This window comes from Phycodurus eques, chromosome 18 (assembly GCF_024500275.1).
Source record: "Phycodurus eques isolate BA_2022a chromosome 18, UOR_Pequ_1.1, whole genome shotgun sequence".
Taxonomy (NCBI): Eukaryota; Metazoa; Chordata; class Actinopteri; order Syngnathiformes; family Syngnathidae; genus Phycodurus; species Phycodurus eques.
The window spans coordinates 2,446,340-2,474,068 of NC_084542.1; the positions used below are offsets into that span (position 1 = coordinate 2,446,340).

At 42.2% G+C, this 27,729-nt stretch overlaps 1 protein-coding gene across 1 annotated transcript in view; it reads left to right on the forward strand.

Moving 5' to 3' along the window:
- Window positions 1–27,470, forward strand: part of hsf2 (heat shock transcription factor 2) — a 47,628-nt gene extending 20,158 nt beyond the window's left edge. The window contains exons 6-12 of the mRNA XM_061704228.1: window positions 7,526–7,587; window positions 7,658–7,736; window positions 10,311–10,444; window positions 14,747–15,013; window positions 18,579–18,675; window positions 24,066–24,123; window positions 26,254–27,470. Of these exons, the coding sequence (XP_061560212.1) occupies window positions 7,526–7,587; window positions 7,658–7,736; window positions 10,311–10,444; window positions 14,747–15,013; window positions 18,579–18,675; window positions 24,066–24,123; window positions 26,254–26,573 (1,017 nt within the window). The 3' untranslated portion in view covers window positions 26,574–27,470. The remainder of the gene's footprint in view (window positions 1–7,525; window positions 7,588–7,657; window positions 7,737–10,310; window positions 10,445–14,746; window positions 15,014–18,578; window positions 18,676–24,065; window positions 24,124–26,253) is intronic.
- The last annotated feature ends 259 nt before the right edge of the window (window positions 27,471–27,729 follow it).

Here is a 27,729-nt window from a genome sequence, read left to right on the forward strand (position 1 = left end):
GGTGTTGTGTGTACATTAATGAGTAGTATATAGCAGATATACAGCAGTTAAATCGATAAATATGATGCAGAATGCGCCCTCTGTTTTTTGCATCCAGCGCCTTCAAGCGGTCTTGTGAAGTAACACAAGCCATACAGCCTGTTCATTCGACGTTGTGTGCTATTGTTCTCGTCGTCGTATATTTGTTGTTGTATGATTTAGCGATGTCACGATGCTTTGTGGCATTTTGTTGTAAAAATGGTTCAGGCAGTGGCAAGTTTTTTTGGCTTTCCAAGTGAAAAAGGAATACGTGACCAGTGGATAGGGAAAGTCAATCGACAGGGGAAGGAACATGGTCAGCTATGGGTGCCTAGCAAGCATTCCAAACTATGTGCTGATCACTTCGAACAGCCGTGTTTTGAGAAAGACTTGGCAAAAAGCATCGGATACAGAGGTATAGGCTCAAAACAGCTGCGGTGCCAATTTGTTTTTCTCCTACGGCCATCGGGACCTCAACCGCCAGCTAGAGAACTAAATCTTGCAGCCGCCGTGGCGCAGACAAGAGGTGAGGATTTCCTTGTGTATACCTATGACTCTCTTATGGTTACTATGCACTGGGCAGTAGGAAAAAAGACCCACGCAGTACTTTTCAGTACTGTCGTCTGTACTTTTGCCTGTATGACAAGCCACCATACACGGCAAAGACTTTCTGTGCAGCATTTTATGATGCTACTCGAGCGAGGGGCACAATTGTGGAATATAGGAATACTGCATACTATGTAAAAGCTTGTGACGTGTCACTGAAACATATTTGAATATACGTATAGTCGTGCTAAAAAATATTGGCACCCATGCCATGACTGTATAAAAAGACATTTTTTTTTAATAAACTATTTGAATTGAACAGTAGCAGATACAGAATAAACGGCAAATTGAGAAGTCAAAGATAGTGCTACATGGAACAATTCAAGGGGGTACATAGTACAGTCATGCAAAAGTTACAAAAATGTTTTCAACAGACTGCAAGCAGTTATAGTTCTAATTGCCTTGGGATTTTCAGAGTATTGGATGTATTGTCTGATCTCATTATCAAAGGTAACAAAGTGAGGTTTCTTCATGAATTTACTGGGATGAATATGTAATTTGGCTATTATAAGCATAAAATTCATAATATAGAGTGGGTACGGAAAGTATTTAGATCCCCTTAAATTTTTCACGGTTTCTTGTATTGCAGCCATTTGCTAAAGTTATTTTTTCCCCCTGATTAATGAACACACAGCACCCCATATTGACAAAAAAAAAAAACGGAATTGTTGAATTTCTTTGCTGATTTATTAAATAAAAACTGAAATATCACACAGCCATAATTATTCAGACCCTTTGCTCAGTATTTAGTAGAAGCACCCTTTTGAGCCAATACAGCCATGAGTCTTTTGGGGAATGATGCAACACATTTTTTTTACACCTGGATTTGGGGATCCTCTCCCATTCCTCCTTGAAGATCCTCTTGAGTTCTGTCAGGTTGGATGGTGGACAGCCATTTTCAGGTCTCTCCAGAGATGCTCAATTGGGTTTAAGTCAGGGCTGTGGCTGGGCCATTCAAGAACAGTCACGGAGTTTTTCTGAAGCCACTCCATTATTTTAGCTGTGTGCTTAGGGTCATTGTTTTGTTGGAAGGTGAACCTTCAGCCCAGTCTGAGGTCCTGAGCACTCTGGAGAAGGTTTTCCTCCAGAAAATCCCTGTACTTGGCCGCATTCATCTTTCCTTTGATTGCAACCAGTCGTTGTCATGAACGGAACAGAGGATAGGACCCAAAAATGCACGACTCCAAAACAAATGGACAGTTTCCAAAGAGAGAGGTTTACTATACGGGCATAGGTCAGTACATAGGGAGGCAATCCAAAAAAGGCAACAGCATCCAAAAACATGAGGCAAAAAGGCGAGGTCGATAATCGGAACAGGGTCAAAGTCTTACTGTGAATCTGTGACGTGGAAACAAAGAATGCTGGAACGCGACGACAAGGTACAACGAACTGGCGACGAGAGAGAATGAGACACGAGTTTAAATACAAGGGGTAATTAGGGTGAATGAGGCACAGGTGGTGAAGATGCTCTCAGGAGCAGGTGTGTGTGAAACGGAACACACACCCATGACAGTCGTACTGACACTGCAGCTGAACAACACCCCCACACCATGATGCTATCACCACCATGCTTCACTGTTGGGACTGTATTAGACAGGTGGTGAGCAGTGCCTGGTTTTCTCCACACATACCGCTTAGAATTAAGGCCAAAAAGTTCTATCTTGGTCTCATCAGACCAGAGAATGTTATTTCTCACCATCTTTGAGTCCTTCAGGTGTTGTTTTTTTTTTTTTTTGCAAATTCCATGCGGGCTTTCATGTGTCTCGCACTGAGGAGAGGCTTCTGTCGGGCCACTCTGCCATAAAGCCTCGACTGGTGGAGGGCTGCAGTGATGGTTGACTTTCTAGAACTTTGTCCCATCTCCCCACTGCATCTCTGGAGCTCAACCACAGTGATCTTTGGGTTCTTCTTTACCTCTCTTACCAAGGCTCTTCTCCCCCAATTGCTCAGTTTGACCAGACGGCCAGCTCTAGGAAGGGTTCAGGTCGTCCCAAATGTCTTCCATTTAAGGATTATACAGGCCACTGTGCTCTTAGTGCAGCAGAATTGTTTTTTGTAACCTTGCCACAATTCTGTCTCTGAGCTCTTCAGGCAGTTACTTTTGACCTCATGATTCTCATTTGCTCTGACATGTACTGTGAGCTGTAAGGTCTTATGTAGACAGGTGTGTGGCTTTCCTAATCAAGTCCAATCAGTATAATCAAACAGCTGGACTCCAATGAAGGTGTAGAACCATCTCAAGGATGATCAGAAGAAACGGACAGCACCCGCATATGAGTGTCACAGCAAAGGGTCTGGATACCTATGGCTGTGTGATATATAAGTTTTTCTTTTTTAATAAATCTGCAAAAAATTCAAAAATTCTGTTTTTTACTGTCAATATGGGGTGTTGTGTGTACATTAATGAGTGGGGAAAACTTAAATGATTTTAGCAAATGGCTGCAATATAACAAAGAGTGAAACATTTCTCAAATGGTGTGTCCTGATGTCTGATTTGCAGGTTGGCTAGTTCCAATGTCTCCTCCTCAGAGAGTGTGTCTGGGTTTGTATGGGACAAGCAGGTTATTCTTGTTACTATCCTTTCTTCTTCGGCTCTTCTGCATTTTGCTTTAATGCTACCTATAGAATTTATCAATCTCAAATTTTAATAATTCCCAATTAATCCCAATTTTGTTTTAGTTTTGAACCAGAAATGTAAAATCAGTTTTTTTTCTTTCTGAGCATCATTAAGTACAACCCCAATTCCAATGAAGTTGGGACATTGTGTTAAACATAAATAAAAACAGAATACAATGATTTGCAAATCATGTTCAACCTATATTTAATTAAATACACGACAAAAACAAGATATTTAATGTTCAAACTGATAAACTTTGTTTTTAGCAAATAATCATTAACTTAGAATTTTATGGCTGCAACACATTCCAAAAAAGGTGGATCAGGGGGCGAGAAAGTTGAGGAATCCTCATCAAACACCCGTTAGGAACAACCCACAGGTGAACAGGCTAACTGGGAACAGGTGCGTGCCATGATTGGGTATAAAAGGAGCTTTCCTGAATTGCTCTGTCATTCATAAGCAAAGATGGGTCGTGGTTCACGTCTTTGTGAAAAGAAAATAGTTTAAGGACAATGTTCCTCAACATACAATTGCAAGGAATTTAGGGATTTCATCATCTACGGTCCATAATATCATCAAAAGGTTCAGAGAATCTGGAGAAAGCACTGCATGTAAGCGGCAAGGCCGAAAACCAACATTGAATGCCCGTGACCTTCGATCCCTCAGGCGGCACTGCATCAAAAACCGACATCGTGTAAAGGATATCACCACATGGGCTCAGGAACACTTCAGTAAACCAATGTCAGTAAATACAGTTCAGCGCTACATCCGTAAGTGTAACTTTAAACTCTACTATGCAATGCAAAATCCATTTATCAACAACACCCAGAAACGCCGCTGGCTTCTCTGGGCCTGAGCTCATCTAAGATGGACTGATGCAAAGTGAAAAATGTTCTGTGGTCAGACGAGTCCACATTTCAAATTGTTTTTGGAAATTGTGGATGTCGTGTCTTCCGGGCCAAAGAGAAAAAGAACCGTCCGGACTGTTATGGACACAAAGTTCAAAAGCCAGCATTTGTGATGGTATGGTATGGGGGTGTTAGTGCCAATGACATGGGTAAATTGCATATCTGCGAAGGCACCATTAATGCTGAAAGGTACATACAGGTTTTGGAGAAACATGATGCCATCCAAGTAACGTCTTTTTCTTGGACGCCCCTGCTTATTTATATATATTTATTGATTTATAATTGTTTATATATTTAACAGTAATATGTTTAAGATATTTATATATCTGTAAATCATTGGTTTTATTTTACATTGTTGTTGCAGTTAAAAGACAAGTTGATTTTAAAAAAAAAATAATAATAACCACATTCTGCAAGTGTTACAACAGCGTGGCTTCGTAGTAAAAGAGTGCGGGTACGAGACTGGCCTGCCTGCAGTCCAGACCTGTCTGCAGTCCAGACTTGTCTCCCATTGAAAATGTTTGGTGCATTATGAAGCGTAAACTACGACAATGGAGACCACCCCGGACTGTTCAACAGCTGAAGCTGTACATCAAGCAAGAATGGGAAAGAATTCCAACTACAAAACTTCAACAATTAGTGCACTCAGTTCCCAAACGTTTATTGAATGTTGTTAAAAGAAAAGGTGATGTAACACAGTGGTAAATATGACCCTATCACAGCTCTTTTGGAATGTGTTGCAGTAATAAAATTATAAGTTAATGATTATTTGCTAAAAACAATGTTTATCAGTTTGAACATTACATATATTATATTTGTAGTGTATTCAAATAAATATAGGTTGAACATGATTTGCAAATCATTGTATTCTGTTTTTATTTGTTTAACACAACATCCCAGCTTCATTGGAAATGGGGTTGTAATAAGGAGTAATTGAGTTTTCAGTAAACAGACTGAGAGGGGCAAGTTTTCAAGGTGGACTGTTTCAAGTTAATGTATATCGCCTTGTGATCCATAATAGGAGTCGGCAATATTCCTACATCATCCATCCATCCATCCATTCATCCATCCATCCATTTTCTGTACCGCTTATCCTCACTAGGGTCCCGGGCACGCTGGAGCCTATCCCTGGTATCTTGGGGCGGGGTACACCCTGAACTGGTCACCGGCCCAATCGCAGGGCACAATTCCTAACTCAATATTATCTTTGTTAAAACTTTCTGAAATTAGCCAAAAATCTACCCTTGATTGACTAGACCTTGACTTATTGCTCCATGTATATAGACTATTAGTAGGATACTTCACTCTCCATATATCTTCAAGCTTAAATCTTTCCATGAAGGCTTTGAGACTGTTTGATGTATTAGTTTGACCAGGGGGCCATTTATCCAGGTTTTCCATTCAAAATCGTGTTGAAGTCCCCACCTAGTAAAAAAGTGGCATCTGAGAATCCATTTAGGCAGCTAATCTCTATATTACTAATGGATGAAATAAGGCTATCATTTTCCTTTTTTGTATTATATCCATAAACATTGGATACTATGAAAACAAAGTCTCTATATTTAAATGTTCGACAAATGAAGTGGCCATTTGGATCACATTCCGTGAGTAGGTTATCTCCTTTAAATCTATTCTTTAATTTAGCTACCCCTGCTGAGTGTTCAGTACCATGAGAGAGCCATACAAAGTTCCCCCATTGAGATGGCTAAAACCTATCACCTGAGATAGAGTGAGATTCTTGCAAGTAGAAAAAATCTGACCTAAACTGCTTGGCAAAAAAAAAAAAAAATTTACGCTTAAAATTATGCAACCCCCTAGCGTTAAGTGACAAAAAAGAGAGAGAACTCATTACGATAAACTGTAATGGATAATCAAAAATGGAGATTACTATATATAATTGTTCAGTGAAACTTACTCAATTGAGATCAGCACATCTATAATACTTCAACAGGAGCACTTCAATAAAAATAAGGTTGGCTGTCGGCAACTATAAAAAAACAAAACCAAAAAATTAGAAGAAATATGTGCAATTTACAAGGAGCCACTCTTTTTTCTTTTTTTCTATACCCCCCCTAGTGTCTCAAAATATCAAAAATTAACTTCCCAGTAATGAGAACATCGTAGCGGGATAAAACCTGTATATCCTGACACGCCTGCAAAGAACCCATCAAATTCAACTAAACCTGAGAAATGACAAGAACATGTCTGTGGTGTTCTTGGGTAGGGTGGATTCCGTACCATTGATGAAACTTCGTCCTTCTACGAATTAAGATGAGTTACCCTCCTCACGTGCACTCTTTATCTTGGGCCACAGCTTCTGTCGGTTTTCTCTGTCCTCCAGTCTAAATCCTCAGAGAATCGTAGTCCATTGTTCTGAAGAAAGGGGCACGTCTTGGCAGCTTTCCAAGTTGCCTCTCTGTATCGACGGGAGATGAATCGGAGAGTGATGTTGCGGGGCCGCAGGTCACCGTGTCGTTGTTTCCCCACCCGATGAGCAACAACTATAGCATCAGGAAGCTTCTCCCTCTCTGACGGCAATACATTTTGGCATATCTTGATCACCTCCAGGTGCACGTCTTCCTTTTCAGCCTCCAGTACACCATATAATCTTAAATTCCAACGCTGACCATAAATCTCCAAATCTGATACTCTGTTCAAGCATTTCACAGTAATCTGCTCACTTTTCTCTACTGTATAAAAAGACATGCCTTTGACATATCTGCACATCGACCCAGTGGTCTCTCTTTTTCTGTTGTACAGCTGCTACTTGGCTGCTCGTCGTCGTCACTGTCAGATTCCGACATCCTGATCGGCTCAAACGTACGGTTTGACGATGCCAAGTTCAGTTGGGTCGTCCTGTACGTCGAAATCCTCCTCCTCCTCATATTCCAACATCTTGCTCTCGCCATTGCGTATAGAGTATAGCACGCTGTGTTTGTCATTTGCAACGTCACTTCTGGTAGCCCTTGCGGTGGATGGAGTAACCACATCTTGAGCTTCGAGTATGTATGGGGAGTGCTCAATACGTGTAATAAAAACCAAATTTTTACCTAAACTATATTTGAAAACTTGCTGGAAGTTACGTGCATATAACATACACAACATATAAACAATGCAAATATGAATTTTAACTGACCCCATAACATCTTTGTCATCTGACCTTTAAGGCTTATTGGCTTCCCTCCCAGTGACGAGGACTTGACTTCGTATGGTTTAAGGTTTAGCTACATAAACACATGTGGTGTTGTGGCTAACAACACAAAAGTGTGGTTATAAGATTTTTATACTGTTTCGCCACATTGGCTTACAGGTTTCATGACCCAGTGCTAACTCTGGATGACTATACAACTCTAACCTCCTTTTGTTTTGTTCTCAGCTCGTACATTTCATTGTCACATTGGTACAGAACAACCACCTGCTGAATTTAAAGCGCAAAAGGTCAGTGTTCAAATCTATAGATGGATTATCATGCTGGAATCTCTGATGTGTCACTTACCTTTTATTGTAGGCCAATTCTCATGAACAGCAATGGAAAGAAGCCCAAATATTTTCATGAGATCTACGATGACAAAGTTTGTGTAGAGCAGGTCAGTGCCACTACATTGTTAATTTTTCAATCACAATTTCATTGCCAGTGTACAGTGTGGAAGTGGTTTTGCAATGCATTAAATGGCAGACGTCCACCAATGTCCCATTGTGTTGATGTTTTGCTCTTTATTTAAGGAAATGTTTTATTTGTTTTCTATCCCATCAGTGGTGTGCCTAAAAACTTGTTGATAAAGATTTTGTGGCCCTTCAGAACTATTGCCTATAGTGATTCAGTGATTATACAGTGGAACCTCTGTTCCACCCATCCATCCATCTTCTACCGCTTATCCGAGGTTGGGTTGCGGGGGCAGTAGCTTTAGCAGGGACACCCAGACTTCCATTTCCCCAGCCACTTCATCCATCTCTTCCGGGGGGGATCCCGAGGTGTTTCCAGGCCAGCCGAGAGACGTAGTCTCTCCAGCGTGTCCTGGGACGTGCCCGGAACACCTCACCAGGGAGGTGTCCGGGAGGCATCCGAATCAGATGCCCCAGCAACCTCATCTGGCTCATCTCGATGTGAAGGAGCAACGGCTCTACTCTGAGAGCTTCTCACCCTATCTCTAAGGGAGAGCCCGGACACCCTGCGGAGGAAACTCATTTTGGCCGCTTGTATCCGGGATCTCGTTCTTTCGGTCACGACCCACAGCTCGTGACCATAGATGAGGGTAGGAACGTAGATCGACCGGTAAATCGAGCGCTTCGCCTTAGCTCCTTCTTTACCACAACGCATCGATACAAAGCCCGCATCACTGCAGACGCTGCACCGATCCGCCTGTCGATCTCCCGTTCCATTCTTCCCTCACTCGTGAACAAGACCCCAAGATACTTGAACTCCTCCACTTGGGGCAGGATCTCATCCCCGACCTGGAGAGGGCACGCCACCCTTTTCCGACTGACGACCATGGTCTCAGATTTGGAGGTGCTGATTCTCATCCCAGCCGCTTCACACTCGGCTGCGAACTGCTCCAGTGAGAGTTGGAGGTCACGGCTTGATGAAGCCAACAGAACAACATCATCTGCAAAAAGCAGAGATGCAATACTGAGGCCCCCTCTACGCCGCGGCGGGTTCGGTGCCTCTCACTGTGGGCAACTCCAGAGTGGAAGAGAGTCCAACCCCTCTCGAGAGGACTGGTGCCAGAGCCCAAGCTGTGCGTGGAGGCGAGTCAGACTATATCTAGTCGGAACTTCTCGACCTCACACACCAGCTCGGGCTCCTTCCCTGCCAGAGAGGTGACGTTCCACGTCCCTAGAGTCAGCTTCTGTAGCCGGGGATCGGATCGCCAAGGTCCCTGCCTTCGGCTACCGCCCAGCTCGCATTGCACCCGACCCCTATGGCCCCTCCCACAGGTGGTGAGCCCATGGGAAGGGGGACCCACGTTACCCTTTCGGGCTGTGCCCGGCCGGGCCACCAGACGCTCGCCTTCGAGCACCACCTCCCGGCCTGGCTCCAGAGGGGGGCCCCGGTGACCCGCGTCCGGGCAAGGGAAAACGTAATCCAATCATTTTTCTCATTATAGGCGTCTTTGGAGCCGTGCTTTGTCTGGTCCCTCACCTAGGACCTGTTTGCCATGGGTGACCCTGCCAGGGGCGTGAAGCCCCAGACAACTTAGCTCCTAGGATCATTGGGACACACAAACCCCTCCACCACGATAAGGTGACGGCTCAAGAAGGGGGGAACCTCTGTTCACAAACTTAATTCTTAGCGAAACTGTTGTTGACCCGAAATGTTGGCAGTTTTTCCCCATTAAAATGGATTGAAATAGAATAACTCCGTTCTAACCCCAGAACCAAATTGCGTTTTTGCACGACTTGTGCAGGCGCCCAGCAAGGAGTGAACACTGGGCCCCCGGGCACGGGTGAGCACGGAACTGGGGTGGAAGGAATTATGAGCAGTTCCACATACTAGCCCGTGTTAGCACAAAACTGCTAGAAATCTTAAAATAATAATAATATCAGGAATTCTATTACAGCTGGTGAACCTTATCTGGGGTTAATGAAGATTGCTTTTCACCCCAGTTCAAGTTATACAGTCTATAAATCACATTAATAGTACAAAATAAAAATTACATTTTCTTGGTCTCTTTCTTTTTTCTTTTTTTTTTTATCACAAAAACCTGGCATTTGTACACAGGTGTGCAGACTTTTTCTGTCCACTACAGTATCTGTATGTGAAGTACAGGACACGCGCTGTGTGGGAGAAAGCACAACTGAGCAGTCTGTGTAGATGCTGTGACTGCATGTGAACTAAGGCAATATTTTATTTTGAAAATTGTGTTCATAAAACTGATTTGTTCATGAACAGGATCGTTCGTGAACAGAGTATCCACTGTATACTAATATCACTTTTTAGAACAACAGCGTCACCCATAACCTCTGATCTAATAACACAAACAATAAACAGTTATTACATTTTGGTCAGTGGCTATAAAATGTGAACTAATGATAATTCAGTGTTTGCTGTTACTGATAAATTGACCAGTATGTAATAAATGTAATAAATTGACCAGTGAATGTGTATGGTTGAGGTGTTTCAGTCCGTCTTGACTGTGAGGTTTATTTTTCTGAATTATTAGTCACCTGTCAGCAGTCGGAATAGTGTGAAGGTCTCTCAAGCATTAGATGACGTAATCATCTGTGACCTCTCCGAGAACGATGTAGAGAGATCCACCGAGATCACAGATGAGTCACCCAGAAACAACGAGCCAAGGTGAGTCAACTGACTTTACATTCTAATAATTTGAGGTTTGTAGCCAGGACAATTGTAGTGCTGTGTTAAAGAAGTACTGAAGACTGGGATGGGGTGGGGAGTTGTTTTAAAAGGTGGTTGATTAATTTGCAAAAGTGTATTCATTCAAGAGACAGGTTGAGCAGTTGGTGTGAAGTCACTTAGCTCGTGCTTTAAACTAAAACTATTAATACTTGTCCATATGCAGAGTGCATTGTATTGACCATCAAGACTGCCCCAAGGCAGCTGTGGCTACACAAGTAGCTTACCACCACTAGGGTGTGACTGGAGTGAATGAATGTTTAATTAAAAAGCATGTTTGAGTACCCTGAAAAGCACTATATAAGTGTATACATTGTATATTATAGCTAATGTGTGTTCCAAGAGTTACAAATGCTATTTACAGTGGAACCTTGATTCAATGGCCTAATAGGTGCAAGGGTTCGTCCGTTACAGCGCATTGTCCATTTTATTGAAGCACTTTTTTTGTGGCCATATGCGCACCCATATTACTGCGCACCCATATTACTGTACAGTACAAAATTTTATTACTGTACAGTACAAAATTTTTCATGGCTTAAAATGCCTAGAACAGTACAAAGTTATTGTAAATATATGAAGAAAAGCCAGGCCTGGAGGTGGGGGCTCAAGGGCGAGCACCTGGTGGCCGGGCCTACACGCATGGGGCCTGGCCGGGCACAGCCCGAAAGGGTAACGTGGGTCCCCCTTCCCATGGGCTCACCACCTGTGGGAGGGGCCATAGGGGTCGGGTGCAATGTGAGCTGGGCGGTGGCCGGAGGCGGGAATCTTGGCAATCCGATCAAAAAGCTGGCTCGAGGGATGTGGAATGTCACCTGTCTGGTGGGAAGGAGCCCGAGCTGGTGTGTAAGATCGAGACGTTCCGACTAGATAGTCGGGCTTGCCTCCACACGCGGCTTGGGCTCTAGTACCTGTCCTCTTGAGAGGGGTTGGACTCTCTTCCACACTGGAGTTGCCCATGGTGAGAGGCGCCGAGCAGGTGTGGGTATACCACCGAACCCCCTGATACGGGCTGTTCGGTCCCTGTACGACCGTTGTCAGAATTTGGTCCGCATTGCCGGCAGTAAGTCAGACTCGTTTCCTGCCCTTTGTCACAGATTCTGTTCATAACTTTTATGGACAGAATTTCTAGGCGCAGCTGAGGCGTAGATGGGTTCCGGTTTGGTGGCCTCAGTATTGCATCTCTGCTTTTTGCAGATGTTCTGGTTCTGTTGGCTTCATCAAGCCATGATCACCAACTCTAACTAGAGCGGTTCGCAGACGAGTGTGAAGCGGCTGGGATGAAAATTAGCACCTCCAAATCTGAGACCATGGTGCTCAGTCGGAAAAAAGGGTGGAGTGCCCTTTCCTGGTCATGGATGAGATCCTGCCCCAAGGAGTTCAAATATTTTGGGGTCTTGTTCACGAGTGAAGGAAGAATGGAACGGGAGATCGACAGGCGGATCGGTGCAGCGTCCGCAGTGATGCGGACTTTGTATTGGTCAGTTGTGATGAAGGAGGAGCTAAGCCGAAAGACTAAGCTCTCTATTTATCGGTCCTCACCTATGTTCACGAGCTGTGGGTCGTGACCGAAAGAACAAGATCCCGGATAGAAGCGGCCGAAATGAGTTTTCTCCGCAGGGTGTCTGGGCTCTCCCTTTACAGAGAGAGAGAGAGAGAGAGAGAGAGAGAGAGAGAGAGAGAGAGAGAGAGGGTGAGAAGCTCGGTCCTCCGGGAGGGGCTCAGAGTAGAAACGCTGCTGCTCTGCATTGAGATGAGCCAGATGAGGTGGCTCGGGCATCGGTTTAGAATGCCTCCCTGGTGAGGTGCTCCGGGCACGTCCCACTGGGAGGAGACCCCGGGGACGACCCAGGACACACTAGAGAGACTACATCTCTCGGCTTGCCTGGGAATGCCTCGGGATCCTCTCGGAAGAGCTGGAGGAAATGGCTGGGGAGAGTGAAGTCTGGGCTTCCTTGCTGAAGCTACTGCCCCCACGACCCGACCTCTGATAAGCGGAAGAAAATGGATGGATAAAAAAAAAAAATTAAAATGTTTGAGAAGTTTTAAATTTTATCCAAAGTTACCATGATGGTGTGCTTGGTGGTGACAAGTAGTAATGGCAAGGCGAGGCAGGTAGCTTTCATGAGCCGTGAAGAATTAGTGTTCAAATCCGTTAAGATGCCATAGACAAACTGCTTGACAAAGAGACTGCGACTGTACCAAAAATAGCATGTTCCAGCCAGACTGCAGTACGGCTCCAGAGACATCTCTTGAAGTTTAACAAAAAAAAAAAAAAAAGCCCTGCTCACGCCATGTTGCGCAGAGCTCTGTAACGATAGACTCCACGTCAATGCATTGCCTGGAAATGTCGCTACATTCAACATGGCCGCCATATGTCAATGCATTTGATGGGAAATTCGCCACAGTCAACATGGCCACCACATAGGCACAGGCACGTATGTTGGCTGGATCTAGTCGTATTGTATATCTGTGACGCGGAAGTATGTGTCCCAGTCTCTGCCTATATTGCGCCACAGTGCCAGTAAACAACAGTGGCTACTTGTGGAATTAACAGACTCTTTTCAACAGCAGTTTAAGTGACAACTGTAAATTATTGTGGACACTTACAGTCAGTTACTTCCAATGTCCATTAAAACAGGATGCGTTCGAGGCTCCACTGTACTTGCACTCCATATAACCACAGTCATAGGAAAGAGACAGTGGTTTTAAAATTGTTGCGTCAGACAAACTTCGGTTTATACTCTACCGTTCGTGCGTAAGTCCTTTTTTATGCACCTGGGCTTCCGCGCTTTTCATCCACACGTACAGGCTTCTGATACATATGCACACACACACACACACACACACAGCGGAACCTGGGAACAAGTGCGCAAATACCAAAGAGGCATTATGCATTGAACTCTTAGTATAGCTGTAAATCATGGAGAACAGTTTTTTTTTATGAGACGTGAATGTCATTTATATCCATTTGAAAAATAAAGCACACTTTATATATGGAAGTACCTTAAGTAGCGGATGTGTTGTTGGCCTGTTGGGACGTGCACACCACTTCCGCTAGGTCACTTTGAAGAAGAGCATGTATTTTTTTAATTCTGAAGGAAATAAATCCAATAAAAGGCGGCACGGTGGCCGACTGGTTAGAGCGTCAGCCTCACAGTTCTGAGGAGCGGGGTTCAATCCCCGGCCCCGCCTATGTGGAGTTTGCATGTTCTCCCCGTGCCTGCGTGGGTTTTCTCCAGGCACTCCGATTTCCTCCCACATCCCAAAAACATGCACGTTAATTGAACACTCTAAATTACCCATAGGTGTGAATGTGAGTGCAAATGGTTGTTTGTTTGTATGTGCCCTGCGATTGGCTGGCAACCAGTTCAGGGTGTACCCCGCCTCCTGCCCGATGATAGCTGGGATAGGCTTCAGCACGTCCGCGACCCGAGTGAGGAGAAACTGCTCGGAAAATGGATGGATGGATGGATAAATCCAATAAAAGTAATTTAATCGTAATACTGTGCTTATGGTTGAACGCCTGTTTGGCGTTCCATTCATATAAAATTGTGTGTGCCACAGACAGGGCAAGTCACTTTACCGTAGACATATTTTGGCAAACAAATTATTCAATTTCTTACTCACCATTGTAGCGATATTCTTCGCCAATAAATATCAGTGCTAAAACGCTCTAATAGCCGACTCACAACTACGTCTCTCTAAATCAATTTTCTAGTTTTCTGAAAGTTGTTGTCAATGTATGTTGTAACTGAATCCATCCATTATTCAATATGATGTTTCACCTTCACGGGGCGCTGGACTTACTACAGCTTTTGGACCACGTAAGAGAAAAGTGCTAAAGCCGACCGGACAATACAAGCAAGGCCACATTTGACAGGGAACGCCCACATTTTACAGTTGCTCCACCCAGAGTGAGTATCTGGCACAAAGGTGCTTAAATTACAGATTTGGTGGACAGGAGAATCCGGTGAGCCACAATAGTTCATAGCTGTCTGCCTTTTCTGACTTAAGCACATGGGAGGATGTGGCCCTTAGTGACTTGTAAAAAATTCATCCATTTGTTTGAGTTATTAACTGCCTGTTCTTCAACTAATAATACATTGCACTATCAACATTTAACGAAACCTGAAATCAACATCGACTCGAAAGTGAGTTTGCTGACTCAAATGTAGTGAAAATAGGCTTAATTCACACACTGCGCCAAAACTGTACTGACAGGTCTCTTTTAAATGTCCTCAGTGATGTCGAAATAGTGGAAGTAGATTTGGATGCCTGCCCAGTAATGGAAGCTGAGGTAGAGGCCAGCACAACCTGCATAGATGATGTCAAAGAGGCCGAGGGTGTGGGACACCAGAGGAGCAGCACATTGGACTGCAGCAGACCAACCAGCAGTGCTCTTCAGCTCAATAAACCGTCTGGTCTTAGTCTGGAAGACCCTGTAAAGATGATGGACTCCATACTGAAGGAGAATGGGGCTATCTCACAGAATATTAACCTCCTGGGCAAGTAAGTTTACAGTGTTGTCTGCAAACTTTCTGTATTTATTCAGGGTGAGACCTTAACACATTCATCCTGATTAAGTAATTCCAACCACTGAATTAGTTTAAAATTGTAATCACATTTTGTGTTCCAAACAACAGAAACTTTGTCAGTGCACAATTTCCTGGTATACCGATGACAGTGACGCACATGTCAGAGCTCGGCTACCAAAATGGTTGAATAGCGTGAAACAGTGTTGCTAGGACTGATGGGAGGCAAATTTCTTTTTTTTTTTTTTTTAAACTTCCTGGCTGAAGCCTTGATAAGCGTGCTCTTGGACAATTTTTTCAAAAAGGAGTTTTCGAAGCACTTAAACCCTCCAACATTTGATCCAACTTTTCAACTTCCGTGCAGAAACCATTTTAAGGTAATACTGTTCTAAAAAAAAAAACTGCCCTAAAATGGCACTTTAACTTTTATTTTGGCTTGGGATATTTTCTTAGTTTTTCTACTGTTTCGTATTGAAATACAATTAAATACATTCTTCCAGATGTAACAATAATCCTGTCAGTGTTAATTGTTGGATTCAGTTGTCCACTAAAATCTATTTAAATTAAACATAACGAAAAACATAACAGAACAAATATTTTTGTATGATTGAAATGCGATGAATTGAGATTAATTACAAAGTCTCTAATTACTTAGATTTTTTGGGGGGGAGGGGGTGTCCCACTCCTAATATTTATACATTGTTCTTCTGGAGGGAGGGCATTTGATATTTTCATAATAAAATAATAATCTGAATATAACTGTGGTGGGCCATGCATTTGGAACCTGGGCCTTCAGTGGGGATTTACACGACTTAATCCACCGCTTAATACCACCATAATTAGGTCACAATTATATAGAAACCAAGACTATTTAAAAAAAGAAAAAAGCTATATAATAGCATGCAACTGTGTAACATACAGTGCATCCGGAATGTGCTTGGAGCGCGTCACGTTTTCCCACATATTCTAAAATTTTATTTAAAAATAAATCCTCTCAAAATTCTAAATGCAGCACTCCATGATGATGACTGGGACTGACGACAACCTTGATTTCTTAGTTTTTTATTCTTCATAAATTTTAATTAGGAAAAAAACTACGTCATTTTGGGTTGTTGCATGTAGAACTTTCAGGGAAAATTAATTGGTTCAATTTTACAATAAGGCTGTAACATAATGTGGAAGAAATATCAAGCACTCAGCAGTTCAGAATCAAAACTTATCAAATAAGATGACAAAAAAATAAACAATTGCACAAAATTACATTGTGTATACATATAATTACAAACACATTCATTAGTTAAAAAAAAAAAAAAAAAAGTTTTACATTTTAATTGCATTTTGTGCTCCAAAAAATGCGGAACCAATGCTGATGTCAGTGCACGATATCCTGGTATCCTAGATATCCTGGTTACACAGATGCACACGGACGGCAGAGCTCTGCTACCAAAATGGAGGCATTGGATGAAACAGCATTGCTAGGATTGATGGGAGTAAAATTTTATTAAAAACAAAAAAAAAAACTACATGAGGGATACCTTGATAAGCATGGTTTTGTGCAAATTGTGCAAAAGGGAGTTTTACTTCACCCTTTCAACATGTGATCCAACTCTTCAACTAAATGTATTAGTTAACAGTATTACGTAAATGTAATACTGTTCTAAAAAAAAAAAAATGTCCAAAAATGGCACTTTAACTTTATGTCCGTGTAATTTTGGCCAGTGATATTTTCTATTGATTTTTCTACTTTTTATACAGTGGGTACGGAAAGTATTCAGGGCCCCTTAAAATTTTCACTTTGTTATATTGCAGCCATTTGCTAAAATCATTTTTCACTTTTTTTCTTATTATTGTACACACAGCACCCTATATTGACAGAAAAAAATGGAATTGTTGACATTGTTGCAGATGTATTAAAGAAAAACTGAAATATCACAGTCATAAGTATACAGACCCTTCGCTGTGACACTCCTATGTGTAACTCAGGTGGTGTCCATTTCTTCTGCTCATCCTTGAGATGGTTCTACACCTTCATTGGAGTCCAGCTGTGTTTGATTATACTGATTGGACTTGATTAGGAAAGCAACACACTTGTCTATAAAAGACCTTACAGCTCAGAGTGCATGTCAGAGCAAATGAGAATCATGAGGTCAAAAGAACTGCCTGAAGAGCTCAGAGACAGAATTGTGGCAAGGCACAGATCTCGCCAAGGTTATAAACAAATTCTGCTGCACTTAAGGTTCCTAAGAGCACAGTGGCCTCCATAATCCTAAAATGGAAGGCGTTTGGGACGACCAGAACCCTTCCTAGAGCGGGCCGTCTGGCCAAACTGAGCAATCGAGGGAGAAGAGCCTTGGTGAGAGAGGAAAAGAAAGTCAACCATCACTGCAGCCCTCCACGAGTCGGGGCTTTATGGCAGAGTGGCCCGACGGACGCCTCTCTTCAGTGCAAGACACATGAAAGCCCGCATGGAGTTTGTTAAAAGAACACCCGAACGACTCCAAGATTGTGAGAAATTAGATTCTCTGGTCTGATGAGATCAAGATAGAACTTTTTGACCTTAATTCTAAGCGGTATGTGTGGAGAAAACCAGGCACTGCTCATCACCTGTCCTAACAGTGAAGAATGGTGATGGCAGCATCATGCTGTGGGGGTGTTTTTCATCTGCAGGGACAGGATGACTGGTTCCAATCGAAGGAAAGATGAATGCGGCCAAGTACAGGCATATCATGGACGAAAACCTTCTCCAGAGTCCTCAGGACCTCAGACTGGGCCGAAGGTTCACCTTCCAACAAGACAATGACCCTAAGCACACAGCTAAAATAACAGATTGGTTTCAGAAGAACTCTGTGACTGTTCTTGAATGGTCCAGCCAGAGCCCTGACTTAAACCAATTGAGCATCTCTGGAGAGACCTGAAAATGGCTATCCACCAAAGTTGACCATCCAACCTGACAGAACTGGAAATAATCTGCAAGGAGGAATGGCAGAGGATCCCCAAATCCAGGTGTGAAAAACTTGTTGCATCATTCCCAAAAAGATTTATGGCTGTATTAGCTCAAAAGGGTGCTTCTTCTAAATACTGAGCAAAGGGTCTGAATACTTAAAAGGTGTGATATTTCAGTTTTTATTTTTTCATAAAATTGCAACAATTGTTTTTGCTGTCAATATGGGGTGATGTGTGTACATTAATGAGGAAAAAATTAACTGAAATGATTTTCGCAAATGGCTCCAAGATGACAAAAAGACAAACAATTAATGGGGTCTGAATACTTTCTGGAGCCACTGTATATTTAAAAAAACATGGGGATAAGCAGAAGAAAATGGATGGATGGATAGATGTTATGTGTAAGTTCCAAGTCGCCAGTGATGTGAGTTAGCAGTAACATTGTAAAGGTGGTCATCTAAATGTACTATGTTACTCAGTGTTATACAGTAGGTTACACCAGCTGGTGTATTTGTCAGTCAGTGACCATTTATTTTTGCTTTGGAAAAATTGACATGGTGCTAATACTGCTAACTATCATGGTGATGTTATGTTGGCAGGCTGGAGCTGATGGACTATCTGGGCAGCATTGACTGCAGTCTGGAGGATTTTCAGGCCATGCTTTATGGCAAACAGGGCATCGACGATACTTTTGAGGTAAAATGATACTTTTGACGATACTTTTGAGGTAAAATGGCAGTAAATACAGTGGGTACGGAAAGTATTCAGACCCCCTTAAAAAAATTTTTTTTTTATATTGCTGCCATTTGCTAAAATCATTTGAGTTCATTTTTTCCGCAATGTACACACAGCACCCCATATTGACAGAAAAAACTTAATTGTTTAATTTTTTTTGCAGATTAAAAAGAAAAACTGAAATATTACACAGCCATAAGTATTCAGACCCTTTGCTTAGTATTTAGTAGAAGCACATATAGATAATACAGCCATGAGTCTTTTTGGGAATGATGTCAGTCACGGAGTAGTTCTGAAGCCACTCCTTCGTTATTTTAGCGGTGTGCTTAAGGTCATTTTCTTGTTGGAAGGTGGCCCTTCGGCCCAGTCTGAAGTCCTGAGCTCTCTGGAGAAGGTTTTCGTCCAGGATATCCCTGTACTTGGCCGCATTAATTTTTCCTTCGATTGCAACCAGTCGTCCTGTCCCTGCAGCTGAAAAAAGCCCCCACAGCAAGAGGCTGCCACCACCATGCTTCACTGTTGGGACTGTATTGGACAGGTGATGAGCGGTGCCTGGTTGTCTCCACACATACCGTTTAGAATTAAGGCCAAAAAGTAAAATCTTGGTCTCATCTGACCAGAGAATCTTATTTCTCACCATCTTGGAGTCCTTCAGGTGTTTTTTAGCAAACTCCATGTGGGCTTTCACGTGTCTTGCACTGAGGAGAGGCTTCCGTCGGGCCACTCTGCCATAAAGCCCCAACTGTTGGAGGGCTGCAGTGATGGTTGACTTTCTAGAACTTTCCCCCATCTCCCGACTGCATCTCTGGAGCTCAGCCACAGTGATCTATGGGTTCTTCACATCTCTCACCAAGACTCTTCCCCCCCGATTGGTCAGTTTGGCCCGACGGCCAGCTCTAGGAAGGGTTCTGGTCGTCCCAAACGTCTTCCATTTAAGGATTATGGAGGCCACTGTGCTCTTAGGAACATCAAGTGCGGCAGAATTTTTTTTTGTAACCTTGGCCAGATCCGCTCCTTGCCACAAATCTGTCTCCGAGCTCTTCAGGCAGTTCCTTTGATCTCATCATTCTCATTTGCTCAGACATGCACTGTGAGCTGCAAGGTCTTATATAGACAGGTGTGTGGCTTTCCGAATCAAATCCAATCAGAATAATCAAACTCAGCTGATCCTCCACCCTCCACTCATCCATACAGATCATTTCCGTACCCACTGTATGCCATCCATACAAATCCCAATTCCAGTGAAGATGGAAAGTTTTGTAAAAGGTAAGTAAAAACAGAATACCATTGTGCCATGCGATACAAGTGACCTGATTTACGAGTTTTCGAGATACGAGCAGTTGATTGGCGGAGTTTTTGCTTTGACTTAACAGCCTGAACTTGAGAAACGAGTGCTATATGGTGGCAGGTGTCTCCACCCACTTCACAACAAGCAGTATTTTGACTGATAGAATTAGTAAATCAACCAATCTGATCGGCTTGATCGGTATCTGCCGATAATTAGCATTTTATGACAAAAAGACATTTACTCTGCTTTGCTGTCGTATACAGCTTATTTGAATCCTAAAGCTCGTTTATTTTTAGCCTTGTCTAGTGTCTTTTGACGTCATTTACGATCAATGGGCTTTTTCACATCCCAAAAACATGCGTGGTAGGTTGATTGAAGACTCTAAATTACCCATAGGTATGAATGTGAGTACGAATGGTTGTTTGTTTCTATGTGCCCTGCGATTGGCTGGCGACCAGTTCAGGGTGTACCCCGCCTCTCGCCCGAAGATAGCTGGGATAGGCTCCAGCGGCCCGTGACCCACGTGAGCATAAGCGGTAAAGATAATGGATGGATGGATAGCGCATTTCATACACAAGGTAACTCAATGTGCTTAAAAGCAATTAAAAACGAAGAAAGAACAGCTTATAAACATTTAAAACAAAGAGGGGAAAAAAATTAAAAATACAATAAAAACAGCATACAGTGCAAGAAATATTGTAAAAGTGGAAATGCTGTAAAAAGCATGGGAAAAAGAAGAGTTTTTATCCTGGACTTAAAAACATGCACATTGGGGCTGACGTCACTTATTCAATTTGTGTGCAGCATAATAGCCAAATGCTGCATCAGCATGTTTGCTTTTGACTCTGTGCTCCACTATTTGACCCGAGTATGTCGATCTCAGAGCCCTACTGGGTTTATATTCCATTCGCATTTCATTCATGTATTCAGGACCTAAACCGTTTTGTGATTTATAGACCAGTAGCAGAACTTTAAAATCTATTCTCAAACTGACTGGAAGCCAGTGTAAAAACTTTAGAATTAGAGAAATATGCTCTGACCTCTTTGTTCTGGTCAGAACCCGAGCTGCAGCATTCTGAATGAGGTGCAGCGGTTTAATGCTCTTTTAGGGAGTCCAGTCAGAAGAGCATTACAATAGTCAAGTCTACTTGAGATAAAAGCATGGATGAGCTTCTCCTGGTCTGCCATGCAAGCCTTCACTCTGGATATGTTCTTCAGATGGTAGAAGGCAGTTTTAGTAGTTGATTTGATATGACTGTTGAAAGTCAGGTCATAAACATAAAGCTGGAGCCTGAGGACAGTGTGTCCAAAATACAACCCCATTTCCAATGAAGTTGGGATGTTGTGTTAAACATTTATAAAAAAAGAATAAAATGATTTGCAAATCATGTTCAACCTATATTTAATTGAATACACTACAAAGACAAGATATGTAATGTTCAAACTGATAAACCTTATTGTTTTTAGCAAATAGTCATTAAATTAGAATTTTATGGCTGCAGCACGTGGCAAAAAAGACTGAGAAAGTTGATTAATGCTCATTAAACACCTGTTTGGAACATCCCACAGGTGAGCAGGCTAATTGGGAACAGGTTGGTGCCATGATTGGGTATAAAAGGAGCTTCCCTGAATTGCTCAGTCATTCACAAGCAAAAATGGGGCACGGTTCACCTCTTTGTGAACAAGTGTGTGAGAAAGTAGTCGAACAGTTCAAGGACAGTTTCCTCAACGTACAATTGCAAGGAGTTTAGAGATTTCATCATTGAAATGGTGGACGTCGTGTCCTCTGAGGAAAAGAACCATCCGGACTGTTATGGATGCAAAGTTCAAAAGCCAGCATCTGTGATGCGCTGGGGCTGTGTTTGTGCCAATGGCATGGGTAACTTGCACATCTGTGAAGCCACCATTAATGCTGAAAGGTACATACAGGTTTTGGAGAAACATATGCTGCCATCCAAGCAACGTCTTTTTCATGGACACCCCTGCTTATTTATATATATTTATTGATTTATAATTGTTTATATATGTAACAGTGACATGTTTAAGATATTTATATCTGTAAATCATTGGTTTTATTTTACATTGTTGTTGCAGTTAAAAGACAAATTGATTTAAAAAAAAATAATAATAAAAAAATTAAAAAAGCAGTGTTAATTTTGATTTGTTTGTTTTTCTTTTTTTTTTTTTTTTTTTTTTAAAAAGGTACAGTTTAAGAATATCGTTGAAGTATCGGACGAAGCAGTTGTTGAGTGTAGTCATGGTTAAAATAACTTAAAAAATACCCTAACAATTTGTAATTCTTTTTGTTGTGTGTTTAGTTCAACAGTAAACGCTAGCTGGGATGTCAACAAACAAAGCACACTCAGGGAGGGCAGAATAACATGTTAGATGCTTGCTACTGTAAGAAACAAAGGTGCATTGAATGTGCTTTCGCAACAGAGGAACTTGCATTCACATACCACGGCATTCTGCACATTGATCGTTTTTCTAAAATGATGTTTTTATGATTATGGGAAGCCAAAATCAAAATCACGAGTAAATTTGGATTAATAGCCCAGCCCTAACACACACACGTGGTTTAAATTGATTTATTCATGGTATTTATTAATTGTAATTAGTTAATTGTAATTTTTAATTGTATTCAGTTCTTCCTTTGATTGGATTTTAATGCCTCACAAAAGACTAAGACTGCAAATTAGCTGAACCACGACATCTTTGCAGCACATATTCCTATTTTTAAAGGCAACAAAAAGCAGTGGCGAGGAATACACATCCATCCATTTTTCTGTACCGCTTATCCTCACTAGCGTCATGGGCTGCTGGAGCCTATCCCAGCTATCTTCGGGTGAGAGGCGGGGTACACCCTGAACTGGTCGCCAGCCAATCGCATGGCACATAAACAAACAACCATTCGCACTCACATTCACACCTACGGGCAGTTTAGTCTTCAATCAACCTACCCGCATGTTTTTGGGATGTGGGTGGAAACCGGAGTACCTGGAGAAAACCCACGCAGGCATGGACGGGAAGAACCTGCAAACTCCACACAGGCGTAAACAGAACTATGAGGCAGATGTGCTAACCAGTCGTTCACCGTACCGCCAATACACAACATCTCTGCGTAAATAACTTTTTTTTATAATAGGCCACTTCTGCAGGCTTACTTGTTTTTGTTTTGTGGTAAGGTTAACTAATGTTGGCGAGAAGCATGCAATCAACAAAACACACTATAGGATCCCACAAGGATATAGAACTTGAGAAACATGCATTAAGTTCCGCCTTTTGCATCAATGCATGACCAAAAGTATTTCCTTTTATGGTTTCTTGATTCTGCTTGCCTCTTGCCAGGTAAATGATATCTTTGTCCTGGGTTTTCAACAAAACACACTAAAGGATCCCACAAGAATATTGAACTTGAGCGACATACAATAGTTCAGCCTTTTGCATCAGTGAATTTAAATCACAATTTAAATATAGACAGTATGTATTGTAGCACTGGGAGAAGTGGATGCAGACTTCACAGCATGCCTAGCAGCATTGTGTACTTGCGTTAATTATGTCAATCGTAATGTTAGACGCTTTTTGTTTCCCCATAATAATAGTGTTGTTTGTGTTTTATTCAACTGTTATTTTTCGTTTTTGTTGTTGTTGTACCGTAAGTGTAAGTTGTGCTCTGTGTATTGACTCCTTGCTCAATTTCATTGTGCAGCAAGTGCATAGTAAGTGTGCATGAGCTGCTGATGCTGCTGTCTTACTACAGTACTGCACCATAACTGTATGGCGGGGGAGCCACAGGGCGGTCCAGGCACTAGAACCGCCAATGTAGGTACCTGATAAATCTTGGATTTTATATCCTCAATCAGTTGAAGGGTTGCTGTTGTAATTGAATCCTTTATCTATAGTCCTGTATTGCGCTCCCAAGGGAAATTCAATTTATCTGTGTGGCACACCAGACAATTTGGTATTATGAACATGTGGGTCCCTTGTGTCATGCGATATACTTTGAATAAACTTTAGAAGTGCAGGTTTGAAGATAGCTGTGTTTCATTTCCTCTGTTTCCAGGAGAGTGCGTCCTCGAAACAAATCCCAGCACAACTAAAGCAGGTGGAAAACAACATAGGTGAGTGGGTCTCCTCACATTCGAGCAAACAAAATACCTCTGAGGTAAATTAGGGAGCGGGTGGTCAACCCCTAATCTATTTAGATTTACAAAATACTCTTAATTCCTTAGTTATCGTGGGGAGTTAGAAAACCCTCGCAATGGATGAAATCCGCAAATTAGTGACCAATTATTAGTTGTGTTATACCGATTTAAAAGTTTTATATGCAATTTTATTCCAATGAGTGATACTTTAGAGAGGTGCAAGGTATTCTATTTGTCCACTTGATGCCATACACACAATCTACACGAGCACATGTACAGAATAGTTGAGTATACTATGTTTAGTCCGTTATATTTACTCCAGTAAGATTTTGGATCAATTGTACTTGTCAAAGTACTTTTAATCGTGCATATTTACTTTTACGCAAGTATTTAAGAAGAAACTTACTTTTGCTCCGTTACAACAATCTACATGACGCTTGCTACTTTCCTTTATCGATAATGGCATGCACAATCTATTTTTAGACTGGTTTTTGACTTCCGCATCCGGCACCGTTGTGCCAATCCACTGTGATTACCACAGTGATGTTTGACTCAAATTCACCAATCAAACGACAAGAAACTCAAGTCTGCACACAAAGTCTTCTATTGGGCTTTGCAGGCCAAAGTGACTCGTGACAGCCGTGTGCGACTCGTGTTTACATTACGGTCTATGAAAAACAACAGCTTTAACAGCATAGTTTTCTGCCCAAACTTGTATATTTCAGGCCACTTCTAACTTGAGAAAACGCCTTGTTTTTGCTGTTGTTTTGGCTGTGCATATGGCAACATTAACCTGATTTTATGGTCACAACATCTTCAAGGGTACGTTCTGTTCTCTCGCTTTCGCTCTCTCTCTCTCTCCCCCTCTCTCCCACACACACACACGCTTAAGTCTGGTTAGCAAACTGCTTCTTCATTCAGTCATTTTAGTGATAAAGCAAATAATGTTTCTGCAAGGCCCTATGCGTGATGTTTTTTTTCACTTAAAAATTGCAATGGTGGCAAGTGTGTGGGGAATCCCACTGAACATGTTTGAATGTGATGTAAATTCTGAACACAGCCACATGCCAGTTATAAGAGGTAGTGCGTCCTTGTGCAACCAGATTTATTTTTATTTATTTAAGCTTTATTTACCAATTTACCAATATAAAAGACAAGTTAAAACATAACATCTCTTTTACAATTGTGACCTGGCCAAGAAGGCAGAAAACAATTGAGAAGGACTGTTCTAAAGTAACAGTACGTACTTGAGTACAATATTTGGCTACTCTACCCACCTCTGGAGCGACAGGAACGTAAGTCCCTGAGGATGTGAGGTACATGTTCTATTTCTTGCATTAAACATTAGGCACTGTGCTTCACATTGACGGTCATGGCAGTGTAGTCAGCACAAAGCATCATGGGAAGTAGCGCTGGCATATCCTGCTGCTTCCCAGAATTCTTGCAGTAGTCATGTTTTTTGCTGCAGTACTGTAGCTTGAGAAAATCAACATAAACTTTGCCTTTGCACTTGTTCCTGTCCATATTGTTAAAACTGTGTGCATTAGCTATAAGGTTGGTATTTGTGAATTTATTTCATACAACAGCACGTCTGCCTCACAGTTCTGAGGACCCGGGTTCGAGTCCGGCCTCGCCTGTGTGGAGTTTGCATGTTCTCCCTGTGCCTGCGTGGGTTTTCTCCAGGTACTCCAGTTTCCTCCCACATCCCAAAAACATGCATGGTAGGTTAATTGAAAAGGCATGGGCATATTTGTATGTGTCCTGTGATTGGCTGGCGACCAGTTCAGGGTGTACCCTGCCTCTTGCCCAGACTCAGTTGGGATAGGCTCCAGCACGCCTGTGACCCTAGTGAGGATAAGTGGTTCAGCAAATGGATGGATGGATATTTCATGAAACTTTGACTTGTGTGTTAAACAGTAGCATTCTGGTCATTTCTGCAAAGAATAAAAGCCCATTTGGCCTTATGTGAGTCATGGTGCAACATTAAAATCAAATAGCCAATAAAGCTAACTGTACTACAGATGTGCAGGTGAGTAACACCTCAACAATTATCAATAAAATGTGCTTTTCCTCTTGGTTGACTGATGTCTTGTTGTTTGTCTTCAGACAAGCAGTTGATCCAGTACACTTCCTGCCCCCTGTTGTTGGCCTTCCTCGATGGCTGTGCTGCTCCCGCAGAAGCAGACATGGGCGGAGGGAGCAGCACCCAGGCGGAGCGCTCCTCCAACTCGCCTGCCTTTGTCGAGTCAGATCCCCCCTCGGAGCTGCTGGACAGCGAAGACGAGTCTAAGCAACTCTACCGCAGCTCCCTCATCCGCCTGGAGCCCCTAACAGAGGCCGAAGCAAGTGAAGAGACCCTTTTCTACTTGTGCGAACTGAGTCCGAATGGCCCTGAGGCCATCTGCCCTGAGCTGGATGGCATTTGAGCAGTGAGGCAACCATGCTGTTTGTCCATACTACACGTGGCCTTCAACAACAAGGCTTTTACACTGAACCAGTTATGAACAGAAATGAATAAGCTGAATTTGTTTAATTGCTGTACGTTACGAGGCTTTGTTGCCATCTGTCAAAGATTGCACTGCTCTTCTAAGAGTTGCATCAGCACACAACCGTGATATCAATTCTGTTAAATGTCACTTTTGTTCCATGCAATCCCTGTATTACATTACTTGAGGCTTATCATCATCCTATCTTGTGGAACTAGTTCGCAGAGCGCAATCCACAAACTGAGGGCATTTCCTTCTCTACAAACTGCATGTTTCCTTGTACTTTGTAAAGGGAAACCTTTCCTGCCATGTGTTCAACATGTTTTTTTTTTAATATGGATTGTTTTTATGTCTATGGTTTTTCCATCTAATGTCAAAATGTCTGGCACAAACTGTCGCTGGTGTAAATGCGCACACGCGTCCATGCAGTCAGGTCAAAAGGCAGAAGACACCAGTGTCTCTTCACATTGACAATATGCTTTTGTTAGCAAATAGACTAAATCTATTTATTATTATGATTTCTTTTTTTTCTTCTTTTCATTGTCTTGTTCCACATTTCTCATAAAACGACATTCCTGGTGTTAGGCGTCATGGTCAGGGACACTTGAGGTCCCTTTGATTTGTTTTTCCAGCATTCTTAGCAACTTGAACAAAGCTTATTGAGGGACTATAATACTAACTCCAAAACAAGCTGTTGGTTTCCAATGTTCTTCTGATTAGATAACATTTCCGTATTGTTGAAATGCCATTATCGTTGTTCACGTTTAAATAATTACAGGGTTGTGTAAAGGAGATGTTACGTTTTGAGATCCAATAAAATGAGAGCTACATCTTAAATTTTGCTTTCCATTTTGAGTTTTACTGTCACAAGTGATTGATTTAACAGTTACATGTGAATGCTGTCAACCTATAAGCTAAAGAAAGAAAACAAGGGTGATAGCATGTAAGCAGCATTATGATGAAACTTTAGTACCCCCTTCTTCCCTTTCGGGGGTCGCCACATCCTTTTCCATGTAAGCCTATCTCCTGCATCCTCCTCTCTTAACACCAACTGGCATCATGTCTTCCTCACGACATCCATCAACCTTCTCTTTGG